At 44.3% G+C, this 24,103-nt stretch overlaps 1 protein-coding gene and 1 pseudogene across 6 annotated transcripts in view; both read right to left on the bottom strand.

Moving 5' to 3' along the window:
- Positions 1-9,908, bottom strand: part of ALMS1 (ALMS1 centrosome and basal body associated protein) — a 127,341-nt gene extending 117,433 nt beyond the window's left edge. For all 6 annotated transcript variants that reach the window (XR_014791934.1, XM_084855299.1, XM_084855298.1 and 3 more), the window contains exon 1: positions 9,631-9,908. Coding sequence is in view for 5 of the 6 variants with exons in the window: in XM_084855299.1 (XP_084711425.1) it covers positions 9,631-9,663 (33 nt within the window). In the remaining variant the exon portion in view is untranslated. The remainder of the gene's footprint in view (positions 1-9,630) is intronic.
- Positions 9,726-23,701, bottom strand: LOC146343559 (uncharacterized; annotated as a pseudogene).
- Between the last annotated feature and the right edge of the window lie 402 nt (positions 23,702-24,103).

Genomic DNA, 24,103 nt, shown 5'->3' with positions numbered 1-24,103 from the left:
AATTCATGTTTAACAAACCATTTAGATAACTATACTGTTATACATTCCAACAAAACAAAAAGCAAAGTACAACATTTGCAACAGGTTTTCATCTGACATGTAATGAGGTTTCAAAACAGAAGGCCCGTGTCAGAAAGTTTTGCATAAATAAAATGATACAAAAAACAAAGGTGCCATGTTGGGCATAAGAAAAATTCCCAAACCCCTATTAGTGTAATACTTTTATTAGGCCAACCAAAAGGCCACAAAACTTTGCAAGCTTTCGATATCTCCAGATCTCTTCATCAAGCAAGATGTTACAAAAGCAGGAAGAGGGGAGATGGGGCAGGGGGTGGGAACTATGATGGTGGAGTCATGGTGTCTACATGATTAGCGTCCCAAGATAGGGCACGGGAGGAAGAGTCTGCAAACATTCAAAGTAAGTTCTAACAGGTTATGTGATGGTTACAGATTGGCCCTTGAGCTGCTGCTAAGACTGCTGGGAGCAAGAAAGGGAAGAATGTTTAATCCCATGTTTTAGAAATTATAAAATCTAGTTGTTACTCAGAAATGGAGACATAGCAATTTTGTGACCTTTTGCGTTGCCTAATCAAGGTATTCCACAAATACGGTCTTGGATATTTTAAGTTAGATTTTTTAAAGGCTACAACCTGGTTTTATCATCTACAACTTCTGCACTGGAAAAAGCCTCCAACCTCATCCCACACACACTAATTCCACTTGTTAAAGGAAAAGGACTGAATATGATGCATATACTGTGCTTTGGCAAATCAGAAGTGGCATGTGATGGAGCATGAACAATTAAGGCAATTAGCATAGCGTAAAATGCAATATACATTTCCAATATGTAAAGCAAGGGTAATTATGTGGCTGTTCTGAATAGTATTCCAACAGATAAGTAAGGACAATGTGTTTCCAGAAGGGTCCATAGCAAACAGATAGAGATTAAACAATAGAACACTTTACGCTTTAAGGTAGCCATTGAAGAAGAACTGCATCAGCTCTTCTTTCGTGCTATGGAAGGGGGAGAGAGAAAGCACCCAAAAAAACTGAAAGACCAAAAGGAGATGCAGATCTTAAGTACAAGAATTTTTTTAAAATGTGTACCTTTGAAGATAGTTCAGAAACTGCGGTTAGATCACAATACAGTTGCTAGATTACTGACTTGGAATAATGATGACATCATCATTTAATTTGGCATGTTTTATCTTGGTTTGGTCTTTTTATGCAGCTCCTACAGATTTTACTGTTTTTAATATTTTTGTATGCTTCGATGTGTATGTTCTTAATTTGCTTTGAATTTTTGAAATTTTGTAAGCTGCCCTGGGAATGTTATTGACAGGCAGGTAGGGATGTGCATACAAGCAAAACTCAAGCTCATTGAAGTTTTCCACATTCCAACTTGAAACTCATTCTATTTCATTTCCATATCAGATTGCGAGCTTTGGGCTTTTGTTTTTTTGCATGAAAATTAATGCATTTTTTTTAGCATATTTTACAAATGTAGAAATCAGTTATGTGCATCTTTGAAATGTATGCATTCCTCTCCCACTGATTAAGGCATGTTTGTTCACATTTTCCACAAGTGTACATTTTTCATGCACATTTTTCAAATGCATGCTGTTCAACACATATTTTTTGGTCCACAAACCACATTACAAGCTCAGAAATGTACAGACTTCAATCACAGATTGCATTCAAGTCAATGTTTGGTCTAGGAGATGCAAATTGGCTAATCAAAATTAGCTTGATCAAAAATTTCTCATACATCCTTAAGGGTGGGGTATGCATCCATTTTTAAAAGTTGCAATTAATTAGCTGAATATTGCAATCATGTTTTGACTCGTGATCTTCGTCAACAGTAAGAGGTATTTACGTTAAAGCAGCTTAAAAATATACATTTTGTTACTCAATACAATAAGTGTTACTCTGCACACTGTGGATACAGTTAGTGAGCAAGAGGCGGCCTGTGGCAAACCGGTTTTGTGGGATCGGTTCCAGCTTCTTCCTCCTGATGAAGTGGACAAGGTGCTTTCATCTGTAAGGCCGACCACCTGCTTACTTGATCCTTGCCCATCTTGCCTCATTATGAGCTGCAGAGAGAGACTGGGTGAGGGGATCAAGGCGGTGGTGAACGCCTCCCTTGAGGAGTCATGTAATTACTTGCACACTTGCAAACAGAAAAATAAATACTGCAAAAATGGAGGTTCTAAGTGGAACTTAGTAAGATTCATAGTGTCTGCTAAAAGCTAAGGAATCACATCTTCACAGTAACAAATTAAAGCCAGAGTTTTCCTGCTGCTATGGAATATGGCTTTCTTTCATAAAAAGAAAGCGTCCAAGTGAAGGAGAGACAGACAACAAGGGTAGTAGAGAAAAGGGGGAGTCAGAGGGAGAGCATAAGAAAGTAGGGATGGGGCACTACCTATTAAAAACTGGGACATCAATTTCTATGAAAGCATTCATAGAAAGTGGGACTGGGACTCTTTACAAGTTTGCTTTTTGAACTGCCTACTTTGTTGCCCATTTCTTTCCATCATAATTCAGAATTTTCCTTTAATACTTCATTCCAAACTGATTGATAAAAACCGGCAGTCCCATGAAGGCAAGAGATCCTTCTAGGTCAGACCTTCCTACATAGCAGACTAGGCATTACCCCACTGAGTACCAACAGCTGGGTGTACTAAATTCACTCACTCAGCAGGATCAGTGAGTCAGGGGTGGGTGGGGAGAGCTTCAATTCAGAGTCAAGGAGCATATGGAGAGCAATTGCAGGACTTACCACAGCTGTAGCCTTCCCTTGCCAGAAGGATGAATAGAGTCAGAGCACATAAGCAGCAGGGAGACATTTCAAATACCCCCAGCCCCAGGATGGAGAGCAGCAAGGAAGCACCAACTGTCTCTCCCCACAATGATGCACGGGGGAAGCATACCTTGTCTAGACCTCGATTATACTACTGTCACAAAGACTGAAACATCGTGAGAATCAGTTTGCCTCATCCTGACAACTTTCACAAATTATCTTATCATGTTATATAGACTGATACAGACTGATATGAAGCCTTCCAGCTGAACCAAATACACACAACGCATTACTAGCAGGTACTGGAAAGCCTGTCACCCATTCAAACCATTCTGTTCCTTTTCTTGAGGGGTGGGGGAGAAAAGTTACATATATAAATGATTTCTCTTTCCATCATCAGGGAGTACACATCTTCAAGATATCAGAGTTGCACCTCAAATCTATAAGGTTGCATGCTGCATGAATTTCGTCTGACAGTTTTCCATGCAAGCATACACATTAAGTATTAACAATCATTTTTTTGAGGTGTCTGGGGAAATGGATGCCAGAAACAAAAAATATAGTGCCTCATACATCAAAAGACGGCTAATTAACTAGGGCCTCAGAGGCTGCCACATTAGGAACTGAAGAAAGTCACAGAAACAACACATTAATATAACTAGTTACCAGAAACAAGGAGTGGGGGGAACCAGAAAATGAAAGAGCAACGCAGATGGAATACAAATGTCCAAGAAGTTATGCCATTTGGTGCACATAGAATAATATTTACCTTAGTGGCAGTCAGAAACAATTGCTAACACACAATAAACTCAAATTAATGAAACTAGAATAATCCTTCCCCAGGGATGTGTGTGTAACTAAGCTAAAGGGAAGAAAACTGTTAGATTTTGAAATAATCTAGTAAGTATTTACCTTCATTAAAATATACATTTGTTGCAGGAAGATAATTGATAGCTGTGAAACTGGGTTCACCTTACCCAGCTGTATTTATCTATGTACATAACAGAAAAATCTCACTGAATTCTCAATGGCATGTGATATTTAAAGGAAAGAATGGCAACAGTTTCAGGGTGGACAAGTCACAGAAGAAGACAGGCCAGAGTCCACTGAAAGCAGCGAAGAGAAGATGTACTAAACCTAAAGTGAAAGAAATGTTACGTATAGCATAGTCCCTGGAGAGTGGCCTCTTTCAAGTAGTAAACACAAAGCTTGGGGAAATTAGCTAAAAATCATTGCACAGGAGACAATCATTAAGAGGATAAGAAATCCTCAACCATGTGCATAACAAAAATATTAGAGGTTTTAAAGCTGCAAACTATCAGAAAATTCCATGCCATGAACAAAGGGGTAGCATAGCCTTGCAGCAGAGAAGTAACGGGGGGGGGGGGGTACTTAAATAAAAATGAATCCATTTTTGCAGTATTTATTTTTCTGTTTGCAAGTGTGCAAGTAATTACATGACTCCTGCAGTAATTACACCTACACTCCAGCAGTAATTACAACCACCCATCCCAATAGCTTTGTCCCATTCAGCTGCTGTTTTCAGAGTTGGGGTCAAGGGAAGCGCCAAAGTGGGGGAGGAAACAGAAGTGTTGGTTTAAGACTTAACACAGTGAGAGGATGAAATTGACACACGGGATTTCAACACATACAGAGGGGATATTGATCTCTACTACTGAAGAAGGTAAATAGAGGCCAGGTGAATGTGCGCAGTTGCAAAAAAAAAAAAACATTTTTAAAAAATTAAAACCCATTTGTGTACTTCCAAAGTACACAATCTATTTTTTTAAAGGTTGCAAATGAGTTATGGACATTACCAAGTGCCATTTCGGTATCAGTTCAGGGGAGGACATCACTGAGAAGGGAGGAGGGAGGCTTTAGGTGGCATTAGCAAGTTCACGAGGAGCAGCCAGGCTTTTTGCTGCTCTTGCCAGGCAGCTCTGCACCACTTGCTGTGAAGATACTAACAAATCTCGCTGCTGGGTTCACATGTCATGACGTGCCACCCTGTGAACCAGCCACCCTCAACAACCCAACAACAAACAAAGGTTCTCAGGATGGCTTGTGCATGGTTAACAAAACACGATTAATCATCCACACTGTGTTCAGATGTCACGATAAGCCACGCTGACACAAACAAGGCTCACAACCCACTGCAACTTATTGTATTGTGCAAACCAGGTCAATGTGTTGACTTGCAGAAGTTGTAGATTGTGGCATAATTCACAAGAGCATCCCACTGGCCAGGAACAACTATCCCCCCCCCCCCACTTTTATGCAGTGAGCTAATTCCCAACAAAGACTATGAAGGAAGCAGATACTGCAGAGCCCATATGCTATGCAATTACCACCAGTGCTGATCTGTTCCTGGCTGGGAGGTTTTGGGACTGCTCTAACAAGTCACAAAACCTTGTTGTCAAAACATTCATTACAGTTACATAACCTAAGGAGTTCTGTGGTATTTAGCTGCTAGGTAGCCAGGACTCAGCTACTTGTACCAGCATATAGAAGTCAAAGGGAGAGTTGTGCCAGCAGAACACTTCTGTAGATCAAATCCTGTATTTTTTTTAGTAATTTCAGATAAATAAATAGGGCAATATATAACCTGCTGTTGATTAGCATTCATTATACAGACTTACCTATTACATGTACTGCAAAAAAATTCAAAGACGTTATTAACCAAGAATGAACTGCCTTCTGCCCAATGGAATATTCTGTGTAGCATTAATGCTTGCATACTATTTCTGCAATATCCACTGGTCCAGTAAATGGTCATGCTTATTCAACAGCATCAACAGAGCAATAACTGTTTGGTCAAATCTACTGATGTGACTGCACAGATAAATGCTCTCAGAGGGCATATAATTCATGTGGCTGATCTCAGTTCAGACAACAGAAAGAGAAGGAGAAATCCTACAAACCTGTTATATGCAATAAATCTTTGAAGCTCACTGGAGAACTACAGGGATGTGACTAATGTCCACTTGCATTTTTTTTCAAGTTCTGTACCCCATTTTAATAAGGCAATACTATAATCTCTTTTCAAAAGTACCAAGTAAGTGGATATAGGACTGTAATCTAAGTTTCTAAGGGGCTTACACAAAAAATAAATGAAAAGCCTAAAAAGAAAAGCTCTGAAATGTTTGCTGAAACATGTAGATTCCGCCCCCCCCCCCCCCGAAAGCCAATGAAGATGCATATTTATAAGCTCAGGAGCATATTCCATAGGATGGAGTTTGAAGGAGACTGAAACTATAGGTTAAAAAAAAGATATTCCATGTAAGTTCACTTCCCCAAAAGCAAATATATTCACCACCACCTCCTCTGTCTTGTCTGTTGATTAGACAAATTCATGCCGGACAGGGCTATTAATGGCCACTAATCATGATGGATATATATTACCTCCATATCATCGAGGCAATAATGCCTCTCAATAACAGTTGCTGGAGAACATGAACATGAAGGTGGTATTGCTTCTGGGCTTCCCATAGGCATATGGTTGACTGCTCAGCATGGGGACAGAATGCTGGACTGGACGGGACTTTTGGTCTGGTCCAGTAGGGCTCTTCTTACTCCACAGAGCTGTTACAGGGAAAATCATTTGGTTCTTCTTATGCAATCAGCCAAGTTACACACTATAAAGCAAAGGACTTATTTAACACCATCATTTCTTTTGATTTCTAGCCCATCTTCTTCCTAGGAGTCAGAGATCAACGGCACATAAATCTGAACAAACTGGGAGTAGCTCAGTGGTAAAGCAGCTGCTTTGCATGCAAATGGTTCACATTCAATCCCAGGCATCTTACTGGTGGGGATGGAAAAGAGTCCTGTCTGAAACCCTGAAAAACCACTACTTGTCAGCGCTGACAACACTGGGCTAGACAGACAAATGATCTAACTTGGTATGAAGCAGTTTCCTGTGTTCCTAAGTTAGGGGTGGAAAGGCATCCTATCTAGGAGTCATACTGCCAATTACAACTTAGCCAGAGGGCCCTAAACAATATCGCAGCTACGTTATATGCACATGCATTTGTTCTCAACTGTGTTCACTCATATACACTGTCTCACACACACGTTTGCATTTCCTTTTCTTCCATCATGCTCATCTGGGTAAAGTTCCTGGAAAAGGAAGGAACAGGGCCACATTCCACTGTTTTGCCATGCACTGTAGTTCCATGCAAGAAGCACCCCCAAAGCCAACCCCTTCCAGGAAGTGCAAAATGATTGACAGCCTCTAAAGACAGACTGGGGACAAATCAAAACTTGATTGTGATCTAACTGATACAAACCATGAAGCAACTGTAAGAGATCAAATTTATAAGAATCTTGAGTTGGCTCATGGGCAGGAGATAGCCCACCCCAGGTATAAATAGTCTGAGTTTATATTTTGTCAATTTTTAGGATGTGACGTGAGCCCTTAGGTTCATTGGAGTCTAAATTGATTTTCTATGCTTGAAAATTGGCAGTGAATATCAAGACTTGTAGTATCTGGTAATTATATGTTATACGTAATAAAAATCAAGAACGGTTGTGAACATTGACAGTCGAAGATTCTAATCTACACCTCGAACATGACATGTATAATTGGAAGTCCATTGACTTCAGTAAGACCTGCTTCTGAACAGGTGGGCTTTAAACAAGGATGCCAGTGTGGGCAATGCTTTCCCCCAACATGAGCAAACTCTGAAAAAAGAAATGTCCTGACTTTCATAAAGTATCTTCCAGCATCACAAACTCCTACACATCAACAACTCAATGCATCTGTGACATCTATCAGTAGTTACCCCAAAATGAGTTAGCTATGAATGGCACATAAGCAGAAGGTCAACACTCAGGCAGGGGTTACAGTAGTATTTTATCCCAGTAAAGACACCTTTAGTTGTTTTTATATCTCAGCAGGACTTACACATCCCTAAGTCTAGCGTAGTATCATTCTCTACAGCTAAGAGGATCATCCTATCCTAGATGAAGACTTCCCCTCCCCATATTAAAGTCACAGGCCTCCACAGAGCAGTGACAAACAGATGCGATAACTTTCGTCATCATCACCACTACCATCACTCTGGAACATACTTGTAGACAAAATGTTTCATTTAGATTGCCCACTGCTCCAGTATGACATAACATGCCTACATCTAGGACATGTGAACAATCCTACAGACTCCATCCAGTAAACATCTGCATGGATTCCCTTTATCAGTATGCCTAACTATTCAGGATTTGTGTGTCATCTTCAAGGTAATATAAAACTCATCTTCACATTATTTTTGGAAAACCCATGGGCACATATGCATGTCTGAAAATTCACAACAAAATGGGTCATGTTTGTTTAAAAGGAAGATATCTGTTCAGCAAGAATTGGAAGAGGTGCATATAGTCCCTTTCCAAATTTCCATTTTCCAAAATAAACAACCCTGGGCATTTTTATTGAAGGACGATGTAAAAGGATGTATAATAAAATAATCTCCCTAAAAACACTCAAGCTCACTTTGTACCAATTTCCTTGTAATCCTGCATGCCTGTATCTGTTCATCTCCCCAAGTACCTTCCCTTATTGTCCCCTATCATGGAAGTATCAATGACGGTAATTTTATACAGCTCGTGAGGTAAATTTAATCACCGATAAGGTAATTTTAATATGACTGAACGTTATACAAATAATAAAAATAAAGAAAGCTTAACTTTGACACAGCTCTAACAAGGGATGTGCAAACCCCATTCTATTAAGAATTATTCCTATGTTGAAGCCCACATGACTGACATGTGCCCTACCAGAAGTTGCAGGCATGAGAGACAGAAATAGTAGCTAACTCACCAAAGATATGATGAGATTGTTCACACAAAAGGCTTTTAACCCAAGGTAACATATATGATCCATGCAAACAAAGAGGGGATCAGGGAGAGGGGCAAATGCCAATGCCAGATCCATGAAACTGTAGATGCTATTTTCAGTGGTTCAAAGGCAAGCACTGTGCTGCTACTCATAATATGCAAAAATGGGTGAGCATTCCTAATTAAGAAGCTAGCAAAGTTTCTCTTCTCAGCCTGAAGGGATACAGAAGTGTGCAAAAGCATAGCAGAAACAACAGAGAAAACACATACTTAAGCCATGATCAACCCATGTAAACTTTTTCAGAGATATTCGCTATAGGTAAGGAGTTCGAAGTTTATCACATGCTGTAATACTCATGTAAAGCACTGTATTAATATAAAGGCTGGAGGAGGGGGGTGCCTTTCCCAGGGCAGCTTACAATGCAAAATATATCAACAAAAATACAACAGAAATATGTCCAACCGATCCACCCCACCCCTCCCCCATTCACTCCCCAAAGCATGGAGTACACATTGCATCTCACAGAGCTTTCAAAAGCTGGGGGGGAGGGTGTAGTTGAGGGAAGACGCTCTACTCCGTTTGGGGGGAGGGGGGCTATTGTCCGAAGGGGAAGCAAAGACAGTGGGGCGAATGGCGGGCTTTGCAGGGGTACAATGTGTCTGGAATGGGAGGGAAACAAAATGCTCCCCTGGGACGGGGGGGGAGTCAACAGAGATGAGGAAAACTGATGGCGGGGGGGGGGGATGTTTGCTTCATATTGTGGCATTAGAGCGGGGAGGCTTCTTGGAAACAGGAAAAGGAACTTTATCACATGAAGCCCCCGAAAGGAGAATAGTTTATCAGGTAGGAAACATGTGTTTAGAAGGGAGGGTGTCACCTTCTCCCTCCGCACGCTGAGAAATATGGTCGCAAATATGAATATAAGGACTGGGGGGAGGGGGCTGCAGTGCCTCAGACCCTAACCCTCAGAGCCCCCCCCCCCCATTATACTCACAGGACCTTGGCCGGTCTCCTCAGACGCTTCCATGGCTGTGGTGACTTAAAGGGAGATGGGGGGAGGCCGAGCTGCCGGTCTTCTCGCGCCCCCTCTCAAGCAGCCACGAAAGGCGAGGCTAACCGCGCATGCGCCTGCTGACCCGCTTCTTTCCCTTCGTTGTTAGGGACTCGCTCTACGGGAGGCATGGGGCGGGGCTCCTCGCTCTCGCGCCCCTCCCACCCTGTGGCGCGAACGGCGGCGCGAGCTTAGCGAGCCGTTAGAGAGACAGAGAGAGAAGCCGTGCCGCGCGCGCGCGCGCGCGAACGGACGTGGGGAGGGAAGCTCGCGCCCGCCTCGGGCACCAATGAGCTTCTCTACGTCCCTCGCCCTTCGCTCCCATTGGGTGAGCGCCTCGAGAGGATGGCGCGAGCGGCTTTGTCAACGGGCAGGCAGAAACGTTTCGTTTTCGGGCTGCGGCCGCTGCTCGGCGGGGCGGGGCGGGGCGGGGCGGGGCGGGCGGGGCGGTACGCTGAAAGTCCCGGATGGAAGTCAGCGCTGCTCTGCCGGGGCCCGGTTAGCCCGTCGTGGCTCGCAGGCGCCGTGTCTTCATTACAGCTTCGTACGGAAATTGCTCGTGCTGAGCCTCTCTCATCTCTGGCACCCTTGGTTGGGGCCCACTGTCAATTTATTATTTTATATTATTTATTATTGCTGTTACGTTGTTTATTTATTCGGTCAGTCGCTTCCGACTCTTCGTGACTTCATGGACCAGCCCGCGCCAGAGCTTCCTGTCGGCCGTCGCCACCCCCAGCTCCCCCGAGGTCGAGCCCGTCACCTCCAGAGTATCATCCGTCCACCTTGCCCTTGGTCGGCCCCTCTTGCTTTTGCCTCCCACTGTCCCTAGCATCAGCATCTTCTCCAGGGTATCATGATGCGGCCAAAGTACTTCAGTTCTGCCTTTAAGATCCTTCCCTCCAGTGATCAGTCTGGCTTTCTTTCCTGGAGGATGGACTGGTTTGATCTTCTGGCAGTCCAAGGCACTCTCAGAATTTTCCTCCAGCACCACAGTTCAAAAGCATCTCTCTTCCTTCGCTCAGCCTTCCTTATGCTCCAGCTCTCGCAGCCATAGCTTACTATACCATTGCTTTAACTATGCGGACCTTTGTCGTCAGTGTGATGTCTCTGCTCTTAGCTATTTTATCAAGGTCTGTCATTGCTCTCCCCCCAAGAAGTAAACGTCTTCTGATTTCCTGGCTGCAGTCAGCATCTGCGGCAATCTTTGCGCCTAGAAAGACAAAGTCTGTCACTGCCTCCACGTTTTCTCCCTCTATTTGCCAGTTCTCAATCAAGCTGGTTGCCATAATCTTGGTTTTTTTGAGGTTGAACTGCAACCCAGCTTTTGCACTTTCTTCTTTCACCTTCGTCATGAGGTTCCTCAGCTCCTCCTCGCTTTCAGCCATCAAAGTGGTATCATCTGCATATCAGAGATTGTTAATGTTTCTTCCAGCGATTTTAACTCCAGCCTTGGCTTCATCAAGCCCAGCACGTCGCATGATGTGTTCTGCATACAGGCTGAATAAGTAGGGTGAGAGTATACAACCCTGCCGTACTCCTTTCCCAATCTTAAACCAGTCCATTGTTCCGTGGTCTGTTCTTACCATTGTTGCTGTTATACCTGGGCTTTTTTCCTCTTGCAAGGAACCCGAGGCAGCTTACACAGCCCTCTTCTCTCTATTTTACCATCAAAACAACGCTGTGAGGTAGATTAGGCTGAGAGTCGGTGACTAGGCCCAAAATTGCCCACTGAACATCATGGCCACGTGAGGACTAGAACCCAGATCTCCCCGTCCCAGTCCAGCACCCTCACCAGTACACCACACTGGTGTTCTCATTTCCCCTCACTTTGTATTCTTGTAAATATGCCTCAATTGGCAGTATATGTGTGTGTATCCCCTATGGATGCAACCAAGGTAAAATATATAAGAACGAAAAACTAACAGAATATTTTAAAAAATAAACTTTGAACTAAGGGTTTCAGCTTCCGTCCTGGTTAGTAGCTGTGCCATTGGAATTGACTGCCACAAGATATATTTATTAGTGAATTGATTTTATTTGATAGGGTAATTGCCACTAGAGGAGTTACCCAGGGGGAAAGGGTGAATGTGGCCTCACCTTTTGCATGCCTGGTTAAAAATAAAAGCTATGTCAGGGTCATGAGAGAGAGCTCCCAAGCTCCAGCCCTAACCCTTCAGCCACAGCAGCAGAAAGCAATCAGACACATCATGGGCCATTTGTCCCCTTACCGCTCATGTACACCAAGAGTACGGGGGGTGCAGGTGGAGTGACCGCTTACACATCACCAAAAAGGAGACAACACATCACCAAAAAAAGGAGAAACGAGGACACAGTTTTGCATAGGCAAAGATATATGTATAGGTACAAATGCAGAAATACTATCTATAATTTAAATACAAATGCAATACATTGAGAAGACTGACCAGGGGACCTGTGTGCCTTGCTCAGTCTGCTTTCCAGATGTTTGCTGTGGATGGGCAACTTCAAGGCCTCAGCTGCTTTCCCTTCTTAGGGTTATTTATCTTTAAATTGGACTTGGACGGGACACCTCTTCAAAGACAGGACTACTCTCCACTGTTCCAAGGAAGAGTGTAAACAGCAATACAGTGTAGATAAGACGCAGTATGAAGATATTCCCCCTTCCCCTGTTTATCTGTGTGGACCCAAAACCAGTGCTGGGTCCAGGTTTTTGAGGGCCCTTGGGCAAGACACCCTCAATGAGCCCCACCTTCAGTGAGTCCATCTTGTCTGTCATTGACACCAGCTGCTGATGGTCCTCATCCCCTTTGTCATCATTGCTACCACTTTCTTGCTTGACAATCAGACAGTGAGCAAGGAGGCCATGGTGGCATCTCCTGCTCCGCCCTCTCATCACCTGGGCTAAAGTGAGAGGCAGGTGAAGAAGCAGGTTGCAATGGTGAGAAAGAGGAGTAAGTCCAGGGGGCTCTTGTCAGTAGGAGTGTGGGCCTTTGGCAGGTGCCCAACCATACCTACCCTTGACGCTGGCACTGCCCACAACCCCAGCATAAGAAAGGTGGGCCCTGCTGCCACCATCTCTCCCTCAGCTGTGGTCAAGTGGAATGGTGGCTGCTAGATCACAGTTCAGGGAGTGGAGGAGCCAAACGGCACCCCTGAATTCAGCAAGATTTACTTCTGAGTAAACATACTTGAGACTGTGGTGCTAGTCTGTCCCATTGCAACTAAAGGTTTTGTGGCAACCTTGATGTCTAACAGTTTTATAGCAGTGACCCACTAACAACTCTTCCTAGCTTAGCTATGCTAATAAAACACCTGTCATGGGAGAGAAATCAGAGGTGCAGCCAGGTAATTTTAGACCTTGGATTTAATGCTATTACAGGTGCCTCTTTAGATGGCCATATGTATTACTTCAGTTTTTAAACACACAAATGACTTTATGGCTATTATATATCTTTATGTTTATCTATTTCTGTGCTGTTTGTCATTTTCTATTGTATTTTATTTTTTTAACGGCTTGTATTCCACCCAGAGAACATCTGTTATTGGGTGGATTAAAATATAATAAATAAAATAAATATCTTCTCCCTACCACCACCCTCATTCCATGCTTTACAACTGTGTTTACATTTTTGATATACTAGATAAAAAACCCACAAAAACACAAACCTATTTGCCAACCAACCCTGATTTTAAAAAGCAGCAATACTCAGAGCATGTGCAGCTTTGCATTTTACATTCTCTTAAATCACAGCACTGTCATGACTACGGGAATAAAATAAAATAGGGTTTGCTTGTGCTGCCCTCTTGTTAAATATATTTACTTGGGGATAAACAGCAGTTTGTTGTAGAAAGGATAATATGTATATTTTAAGTGAAAATAAATTAGGAAAAGAATGTGCGGCTGCCCAGTGCACCGGTGGAGTTCATCTTTCTTTCGATAGATCCTGTATGGGAGGGGGGAAATTTATGGGGGGAAGTGGTTGGGTAGGAAGGGTTAACCCCCCCTGACTCACACATAGTGGTCCCAATCCAGATCAGGGGCCCAGCACACTTCAAGTAATGTAAAACAAAAATTAGGATCAGCTACATGCGATGCATTTAACATTTAGCCCAGAGACACCATGCATCCCTGATGTGTGTATAGCTCTCTCCCAGCCTCTTCCAAACTGCACCTTTAGTTGACCATTCTTTACCATTAATTAGCAATCTCCTTAACGAAGGAATGGTCAGCCAGCCACCATAACAAAGCTATTGAAAGCCTGTACGGGCCTGAGGTTCAATAATGTATGCTATTTTTGTTCAGCATCTCATGAAACCTCTGAAGAAGTGTGATAGACTGTAGTACAGGGACGGGTAGAAATTAGATTGTGGTCTATTTATGGGCCATGTGATGCCTGCAGGTTGTTGGGCTTCTTGCAAAGAATGCTGACTGGGTGGACCATTATCTGATCCAGGAAGGCGTTTCTTGTGTTCTTAAGCCCAAGTGCAGACTCAGGATCACTCAACATACATCAGTTAAGGAGATCTGGAGTATGTACTTTGTTGTGTACATTTAAATCAGCTTTCTCCAACCCCATGCCCTCTGGATGCGTTGGACTACATGTCTCATCATCCCCAGCCAGGGTGGTTGTGGATAATGGGGGTTGTAGCCCAACACAGCTGGAGGGTGCCAGGTCAGGGAACGCTGATTTTAAAACATAATGGAGGTGGAGAGGCTGACAATACAAGGCTGAGGTTGGCTGAGCTCTGATGTAGTACACCTTCCAAAAAAACACATTCCACTGAACAAGGCTATGCTGATATAATACCTCCACTTGCATGTTATGCAAGCTTTGGTTGCTCCCGGCAGGATGTTGGCAACAGCCTATTTTAAATCTTCCCACATGACGACGTCTCTAATGCTCCAGAATGGGAAAATAAAAAACCGTCTGTTCAGATTCAGCATCAATGATGCACTTACAAATAAGCTCCTGGGTTTGATTCAAATTGGCTTGATGGATCTTCTTTGAGGAAAGCAGACACAGCCTGAGCCACTTAAGGATTTTCCTGCTGAGGAAATGTTTGAAGGCCTTGGTTTCTGCTCTCCTGTCGTCCCCCCCCCCCCGGTCCTCAGTTTTTTAAAAGGTAGCATTTATAGAAAAGCTCTCTCTGGTGGCTACTCTGTTATTATAAAATCAGTGGCTTTAATAACCTGCCAGTCAGACTGGAACAGGTTGTTCTTCCCAGTGTGGGCTAGGTTTAAAAATAAAAAGAAATTTGTGTTTAATGAAGGGGAGAAGGTTGATCTGACATGAGAGGGAGACGTTGAAAAACAGGGACTCTGGGAGTGTGCAGAAGCCAACTAAAGAGGATGTGTCTGACCTCAGGCCAGGCTGTTACCTGGTGATGCAACCTGGCTTCTCCCCTTAAAATTTCATTCTACTGCATAACAAGAGAGCTGTCATTTGGGAAGCAAGGTTCCCCCTCTGCTCACTTTCAAATCCAGCATTGTTCTGGATACTTTAATGCAGCCTTCTTCAACCTGGTGCCCTCCAGACAGGTTGGTCTGTAACTCCCATAATTCCCATTGGAGGAGGCTACTTTAATATCTAGATCAGGGTTGGCAACCAAGTGCCCTCCAGATGCTTTGGACTACAACTCCCATAACTTCTGACCAGTGGCCATGCTGGCTGGGGCTTATGGGAGCTGTAGTCCTGTTTTCCAATTGTGCACTTCCCAAAGAGTTGTGAGCATTTATGACGTTATGATGGTTCACTTACTACAGATTATGAAAGCTTTGCCAAGAGTTGGTTGAGGAGCTAGGAAGATAAGAAGACTCTGCTAGAGGACACCAAAGTGGCTTCACTGTTAGCCTTTTTCTAACAGTGGCCAGCTAGATGTCCCTGGGAAGCCCATAAGTACATGTTGCCTCTTTAAGATACAGCCTTCTTTTGTGGGTTGATTGTGGCAGAAGTGTTGTGGAAAGTGTGAGGCTCACCCACATAACCATATGTGAAGGTTAGTATCATCGTTAGGCAGTTTGTGGTTGGAGGGTGCTGCTTGGCAAACCTTTATGGATCTACACATCTGCCTGAATCTTTGGGCTCTCCTTGGGGACATGGTTAAGGGGGCTGTAATGATGAGTGCCTGCACTTCAAAATTTAAGACCACACCACTGCATGTAAGTCAGCAATAATATCTATAACTGCATTTGTTTGTTTAAAAGATCCCCGGCCTGTTCGGGTTGGTGGGCACATTTGGAATTTTGAGAGTGTTGTGGGTACTGTCACAAAATGGCTGCCATGGGTGGGGCTTACTCATAAAATGGCTGCCATGGGGGCATGGCTGGTCACAAAACATTCATCTCCCAGAAGGCAAACTGGTGAGCTTAAAGAAAAATAACTTGCCCAAGAACCAAAGTATTTACAGTATTTGTACATCGCAACATATCTAAAACATATCTAAAGTCTAAAGTCATATCTAAAATAAAGTCAAAGGCCAAAGTATAAGGCAGAGGTGGGTGTCTGAGCTCCAAAACACAAAGCCACTCTTTTGTACCCAAATAAAGATGGCGTTGGAGGGCAGCCTTCCACTTTGCACTATGTCAGCCTCCCAGTAAAGAAAAAATATATTTTTTAAAAAGTTAAATAAAATAAAAATCAGGAGGGGCAGGGAGCCTGATGGGCACTCAGAGAGGCATTTGTGGGACATTGGTGTCTGTGGGCCACATTGGGGACTCCAAATTTAAAACATGTTTTACCTTCGAAGTGGGTTACAAACCCCACCCCCTCAAAAACAGTACAAAGTCAAAGCCCTAATCCTAGCAATATTATGTCAAAGCTACTCATCCAATGCCATTAGTTATATGTATTACATGATCAACTACCGTTCATAGTTCATTATTGCACAGATTTATTTTCTTGGCCATTGACCAATGGAAATGGATTATTGCCACATTAGTCATGCAATTAATTTCTCTTTCTCTTATGTTCTGTTTTGTTCCTGTTATGAAATGGGCATCTTCTTTCCCTTTCTTTTTCTTAAAAATAATCCTATTTTTGACTAGCACCATTTTCCTAAAAGGTGGGGCGGGGGGAAGAAATTTAATACTCATAAAAAGTAAGAGGCGTCTGCAAACCTTATTCTGCTTAATATTCCTTCCTTTCCTATAGTGGCAGGAACACAAATAGTTTGCTTTTAGTTTCCACCCACCCTAGCATCGAAAGGACAGGATTATTGGGGACATACACTCTGCCAAGGAAAGTATTTTGAAATGCAAGGTAAATAAATTAAATGGAGCAGTTTGACAAAAAATGAAAATTGACTGATAAATCATGTACTTTAATTATGGAGATGCTGTTGCTATGCTAGCAGATCTTTCAGGTTCTCTGGTGGCAAGCCTTGAAGAGCTTTAGGGATCAAACCCAGTGCTTTGAATTGTGTGACCCTGGGGGACAATCTTTCTGCCTGACAGGCTATTTATCCATGCAGAAGGAAATTTTGTTGTCTGGAGGAACGTTCAGGCATGAGAATCATCACCACCTGCAGTCAAAATGGTATAATCCAGAGACAGATTTACCATCATAGTAAGAATCAGACCATAGATTTAGAACCAAAGAGTTGGAAGGTGACTAACCATGTGGTACACGTACACACACACACACACACACTGCTCAATGCAGGATCTGCAATACAGGGTGAAGCTACAGCAGCCCTGACAGACTGTTGTCCAGGCTCTGCTTAAATACCTCCAGCAAAGGAGAGTCCATCATCTCCCAAACAGTTGGTTCCACTGTTGAATAACTAACCAGAATATGCTTCCTTGTAATTTTGACCCATTGGTTCTAGTCCTGCCCTCTGGAGCAACAGAAAACACTTTTGTTCCGGGTTTTGCATGGCCACCAACATGTTTCCCCTTAATCTTCACCAGGATAAACATACCCAGGGGTTTTTTCAACCATTCCACGAAACACCTGATTGTTCCCAGAACCTTCACCATCCTGGTCACCCTTCATGGGATATGCTCCAGTTTGCTAATGTCCTTAAAATGTGGTACCCAGAACTGGACACAGTACACCAGATGTGGCCTGACTAGTGCAGCATAGACTGGAAATATTACTTCCTGCGATTTGGATTCTATTTTTGATAGAATATGATGGGGCATTTATGTCAGTTGTTTTTATCAGGTCCAGTATCTTATTTAATTCTTTTAGCTGCTTAAATTGTTTTAAATTGTATATGTTAAAGATTTTATATGATGCTTTTATTATCTTGTATTTGTGGTCTGTAATTTTTGCGAACTGCCCAGAGAGCTTCGGCTACCGGACAGTATAGAAATGAAATAAATAAAAATAAATAAATGTTAATACAACCTAAGATTGCATTAGCTTATTTAGCCGCTGCATTGCACTGCTAGCTCATGTTCGGCTTGTGATTTACTCACAGTGCAATCCTATAAATGTCTGCTTAGAAGTACATCCCATTGAGTTCAGTGGGACTTACTCCCAGCTAAGTGGGCATAGGATTGCAGCATAAGAACCTAGGTCCTTTTCACATGTACTGCTGCCAAGTCAGGTCTCCCCCATCCTATACTCATGCCTTTGATTTTTTGGTGCCTAAATGCAAGACTTTATATTTATGTCTGTTGAATTTCATCTTGTTTGCTTCTTGTTTGTTTCAGCTTGTGGGGTTTGCATTGGGAAGATTCATGATCTAAGTTCAGAACACACTGGGCCGGTTCACATGACACAAGGGTGGTTGATAAGCCACGGTGGCTTGTTAACCACCCTGCACATGCCGATCTCCTGCCAGCCCAGTTTACATAATTATCCTTGCCAGGTACAGCTTCTTGTGTCATCGGAAGCCTGCAAGGGTGGCTTGTTGGGGCAGTTAACAAACCACCTAGAACCCATGGCCTCTTGTAGGGTTATGAGGTAGTTTGTTAACCAACCCAGCAAGCCACTCTCACCGGTTTCAGACATCACGAGAAGCTGGGGGGGGGGGAGCTTGCATCAGGAATTTGATGCCTGCATGTGCTGTAACCCACTGTGATTGTGTGAACCAGGTCACTTAACTGATTGTACAAACCAGGTCACTGTGGTGTTGAAACAGCACATTAACTTTTTTTGTAATGCTTTGAGCATTTACAGGGCTTTGCTGCCTTTGTTCTTCCCCACCACACCAAAAATCATATTAATCACTGCGTAGCATGTATGCAGCGGAAGTGATTAAAAATACAAATCAGGGAGGGGGACTGGTGATGCTGGAGTCAGAACACTGGTTGATGTAATCTGTGTTTTAGATCTCGCCTAATGATCACCTGGAAAAGTTGTAACAATGCCCACTGAATGCAATCACTTTGCACACGTTCTTTGTCAACCCTTCCCTTCATCTGTCACCTTTGTTTGTTGCATTCTGCTCCACATTCATGTTTCCAGGGAAATACTTTTGTGCGCTTTAAGCAATGCTGGAGCCTTTAAAAAAATGCCACTCTTGAAACTGAAGAGAACATCGCCCCACGTGATGTCAGACATTTGGAGGGCTTGCTGCATTTCTAGTTGGATCCGGCGCCTCTTGAAAACACTCGTGTGTTAAAGCTGCATAAGGAATAAACACAACTTCATCTCCAGTGTTTTGGATTCAGCCTTTCCCCCCTTCCCTCCAAAAGCCCCCTCCCCCTGGAAGAATGCACAGTGTGCCATCCCATGGTGGTGCAATGTCACAGGTTAACGAACCTGTTCAAAATTCTGGCACTCATCTGAGTTTAGGACTTGTGCCCAAGGAAATTCAGCTGAAGAAGTCATCGACGTTGGGAAAGGCGTCTCTTGAGAAGACACCAGGCGACTGTTGAAATATTCATATAGCATCAAAGGTGGGCAGGGATGGAACTAGGAGCTCAGTGTTCAATGCACCCCGTTGGCTCCCCCCAACATGGAAGGAATATAAAGCTTTCCAGGTCAGCCTGGGACTGGGCAATGCCAGACTCAGCTGTGGCTATCGAAGGCCCCATAAGGTGGATGCGACCTCCTCAGAAGAGGGGGGGAAATTCCCCTTAGACCCCAGAACATGGGGGAACAAGGAGGTGGCTCTCCCTAGTGGAGAATATGTGTCAGATGCTATAAGGCAGGGGTGCAGAACCTGGGGGGGGGGGCAAATCCAGCCCTTTGGGATTCCCAAGATGGCCATGCTTTTTTATAACCCTTTCCCACAGCCACCAATCATTTGGTGCTTTCCCAGCTTTCGTGCAGTTTCCCCCCACCCATTCTATAAGGCTGAAATGCCCCGCCTGTGGCTTAGTTACTGACAGTGAGAGCTTTAAGCTGAAACATGCTGGCATTTTGGCCCTGCACCCTTGGCCTTTGGCCCTGCCCCTTTTGCCTTCAGCCACACCCACCACTGGAATGCAACCACTGAGAGTTTCTCTGAAATGGAATTCAGCCCTCAGTCTGAAAGAGGTTCAGCATCCCTGGTATAAAGGACACACCAGTGTTGGACCCTCCTGGATCCAGGGGCATAGATCCCTTGCCACATGCCTGAGCTGTCCCTAGGCCACAGCAGTGCACATGCTCACCGGAGACAGGTGAAAAAGCTTGCCTCCGATTAACTTGGAAATAATCCAAGTTAAAAAATCGGAACAACTTCCATTCACCAACCTCTGCTCCTGAGGATGAGACTAATGTGTTTCCAGGATCAGGGCCTCCACTGATGAGCCAGGAAGAGAGGGGCTGCCAGGACTCCTATAAGAACTCTCAGTTGGCTACAGGCTGTTGCTAGTGCAACACATATCCTGCCCAAGTCCTTGTTTTGCATCCTAGCTACGCTGTGGACAATTCCCCTGCTGTTTCAGCCATTGCATCTGAGAGGCTGACTCCAATGTTATATTTTCATCATAGCTGGACAGCTCCTCTGTCTCCCTTGCCAGCCTGCAACACTGGGCCTACCTACCAGCTCCCCTGTGTCAGAAACAAACTGTGTCAGTTTGATATAGCATTGCTCCCCCTAATAGCAGATGGTGAGCACTGACGGAAAAGGGACCAAAATGGGACCACCAAAAAACAAGAGGAAGGTATGACCATGCTTAGGAGGAATCCCCACCACCACAATTTTCCAAATGTACAAAATACACCTTTTTAAAGAAGACCAAAAAATGTAAGCTCCCCTATGTTGTTGTTCAGTCGTTCAGTCATGTCCAACTCTTCGTGACCCCAAGCTAGCGGAGATGACAGTATTCCAGCTGAGCTATTTAAAATCCTAAAAAATGATGCTGTTAAAGTGCTGCATTCAATATGCCAACAAATTTGGAACACTCAACAATGGCCGCAAGACTGGAAAAGGTCAGTTTACATTCCAATTCCAAAGAAGGGCAACACCAAAGTGTGTTCAAACTACCGCACAATTGCCCTCATTTCACATGCCAGCAAGGTGATGCTCAAAATCCTACAAGCTCCCCTATAAGAGCAGCTTAATGAGGACTAAGCAGGCTTCCTAGCCACAGAATGTTAAATCACTTGGAAAAGAAAAATGGAAAATTTGGGGAGGTCGTGAGTGGAACGCTCTGTTTGAGCCTCTAACAGTAGTATCTTGAAGGAGAGCATGTCTGACTGGCTGAAGCCCTGAACATGAGCACTCCTGTTAGGAAATAAGTATACACTGCAACATTTTGTTGTGGGTCCCTCACATCATCCTCTATTGTTGGGCATTACTATGGCAACAATGTGCCACCCCAGCAGCTAGTGTAGTTGATACAGCATGTCAGTAAAATATATATTAACTGCAGTCAAAAATGTGACAGCTTAGTTCAAATCAGTTTGTGGAATTCAGCAACCAGTCAGGCATTTGTCTTTTACCTTTTTGCTCCTCTGAACTCCCTGACCCAGCCAGCCCCGTACACAGACACTCCAAAGTTTCCTTACCCATCCATTCTCTCCTACTCTGCCAACAGCACACAGCTTATGTTCCCAGAGCCATTTTGAAGTTTTTCTTCCCTCTAAATGGATCTTCCACTTCCCTCCTAGATGTCACACTATTTGTCAACATCCTGTAACTGCCACCATCACTTTGAGTAATTAGAATGTTTGAGAACATCCTATGACATCACTGTGACTCAGCCATTGTTGGGAAGGTTGCTCAGAAATATGACTCCCAGTTTTTACTCATCTACAATTTATTACTTATAAAGCATCTAAAATTGCTAGGCACTGTACACACAAACACATACACACATACATTAAAAAGGCCCCTCTCAGATAAGAGATTAATGGCATTTACCCACCCAACCCTAAAGCTTTTGAAAACAGAAACATTTCACCTAACTTCCCAAATGTGAAATACAAGTGTATCTGATGAGTTTGTCTGGAAAGGGAAATCCATAATGAAGCATTCCAGCAGTCCTCCAGGGCAGCCCCACATACGGAGAACATTTCAGTAGTCTAATTTGGAAGTGACAGAGGCTAGTAGCCTTGTGGGCATTCCTTGCACATCATAAACGACCACCAGTTCTCCCCTCCCCCCCCCAGTTCCACAAAGGGACACTTATCGCAAAGTAAAGTGTACACAAACCCAGCTTATGTGCAAAGGATATTTTAAGAGACTTACTTGGAATGGGGAGGGGATAGAAAAAAATCTCATTACAAGAACCCTCAGCAGCAACGGCTGGGGTAGATGAGGCAGACGTGGTGGTCTATCTTTGTCAATACACCCCTGTGGTGTCCCCCCCATGTGTATATCAAGACCCTCACTCAGAAGGGCTGCTGTACCTCTTCATTACCCAAGATAGAGGGGGAATGTGGGGCAAGATTTCTGGAGTGGAGAGAAAAGGAGGTAAATAGACTCTCCAGCCCAACTGTAGCATGACACAGAGGTTGCCATTTTTCAGTTAAAGTGTACAGGAGCTCACGCTAGAGGAAGAGAGGAGATTTGAACAGTTATGGCTTGAGGGGAGCTTCCAACCCTGACCACTGATTTGGGAGTGGGGGAGGGAGAGAAGGGCACCAACTGGGGAGGGACAGGGAGTGCCAGATCTGTTCGTATTTCTGCTGCAGGTTCTGGAAGGCACTTGGGTTGAGGCATGGCCGAGGCAGGTCCCCAAACATCTTCATGCTGTCCGACACCTGCAGCACTAGAGCCTGCATGCTGGGGTGACCTTCTCGACATCAGGGGATGAATGCTTGATATTCTCTTCATCAGAGGATCACATCTCTCGCCGTTGCTCCTTAAAGCCCCAAATGTGCACTGAGATAGGCAGGGATTTGGCATACTGATGGCTGACGGGTGGAGAGGCTGTCTGTCCAGGAGCTTCCTCTTTCAAACTTCCATCATCAGTGCTGTCCAGATTGGAGTCAAATAAAGGCTCATAGTCCTGGCTTGGGGAATCCTTGTCCATCACAAACAGACCAGTGGTGTTGCTGGAATGCTGTTTCCCACCTGGCTGCTCCAGTCAGTGTATTCCTATCTCCATCATCTTCATCTTTGGGTTTCGGCTTGGGTCCCTGGCCTCCAGAAGCCTGTGGCAAAGGATCCTGTGGAGGGCAGGGGCATCTGGGGCACAGGTAGGGGGATAGCTCCAGGAGTATGATCCATGGGTGGGAGATGGGCAAGAGGCTACGGGAGGCTGGGAGGCATAGGTAAAGGCAGTGATCTTGTGAACCACCGCAATATCTTTGAGGTAGCATTGAATGAGGTAGCACTGAATGACTGGTCTCAGCAAATGAGGGGGTTCATAAAAGATTAGGCACTCTGTAAGATACTGCAGAACACTGAAGGGTTTAAGGGCCAAAAGCAGCACCTTGAATTGTGCCTGGAAAATGAGCTGGCAACCAGTAAACCGCGGAGGTGTGCTCCCAACAGTCAGTCTGCTGCATTTGGGGCTATCTCTCCAGCAGTCCTCAAGGGCAGCCCCCATGCAGGGGACATTGCAGTAGTCTAATTTGGAAGTGACGGAGGCCAGTAGTCTTGTGGGCATTCCTTGTACATCGTAAAGGATCACCAAGTTAAAGATTACCCGCAAGCTGCAAACCTGATTGCTATGGGGGAACGTGACCACATCCAGAACAGGCATCTGCCCAGCCTCCAGGACCAGCCACCAACAGCATCTCCATCTTACCAAGACTGGATCATGTGGGCCGGTCTCTTACAAACAGCATTTTTACTACTACTTTCTTTTATCGTGGAAGTATTGTTGAACATATCCCTTCAAGTTGCCCTGGGACTGCAGTGCCCACTCTGGCTTCCACCGTCAACCAGGGGGTGTAGGGCCACTCAGGGAAGGCTGCATCCCCTTACTTCCCATGGATCATGCCAAGGCAAAGGAGAGACCAACCTAGCTCCATAGGTTGGCCAGAGAAGGGGAGGCTGTGGGGAGATTGTTTTCCCTGTCCCTGCCAGAAAGAACACTCCACCCCACCTCCAACTGCCTGTGGACCTGGGACCGCAAGAAGCAGAGGGAAAGAACACTCTGGCC

The sequence above is a fragment of the Heloderma suspectum genome, chromosome 5 (assembly GCF_057233095.1).
Source record: "Heloderma suspectum isolate Gila_16-S chromosome 5, 16-S_ref, whole genome shotgun sequence".
NCBI lineage: Eukaryota > Metazoa > Chordata > Lepidosauria > Squamata > Helodermatidae > Heloderma > Heloderma suspectum.
This window is presented reverse-complemented; position numbering and strand designations above follow the sequence as displayed.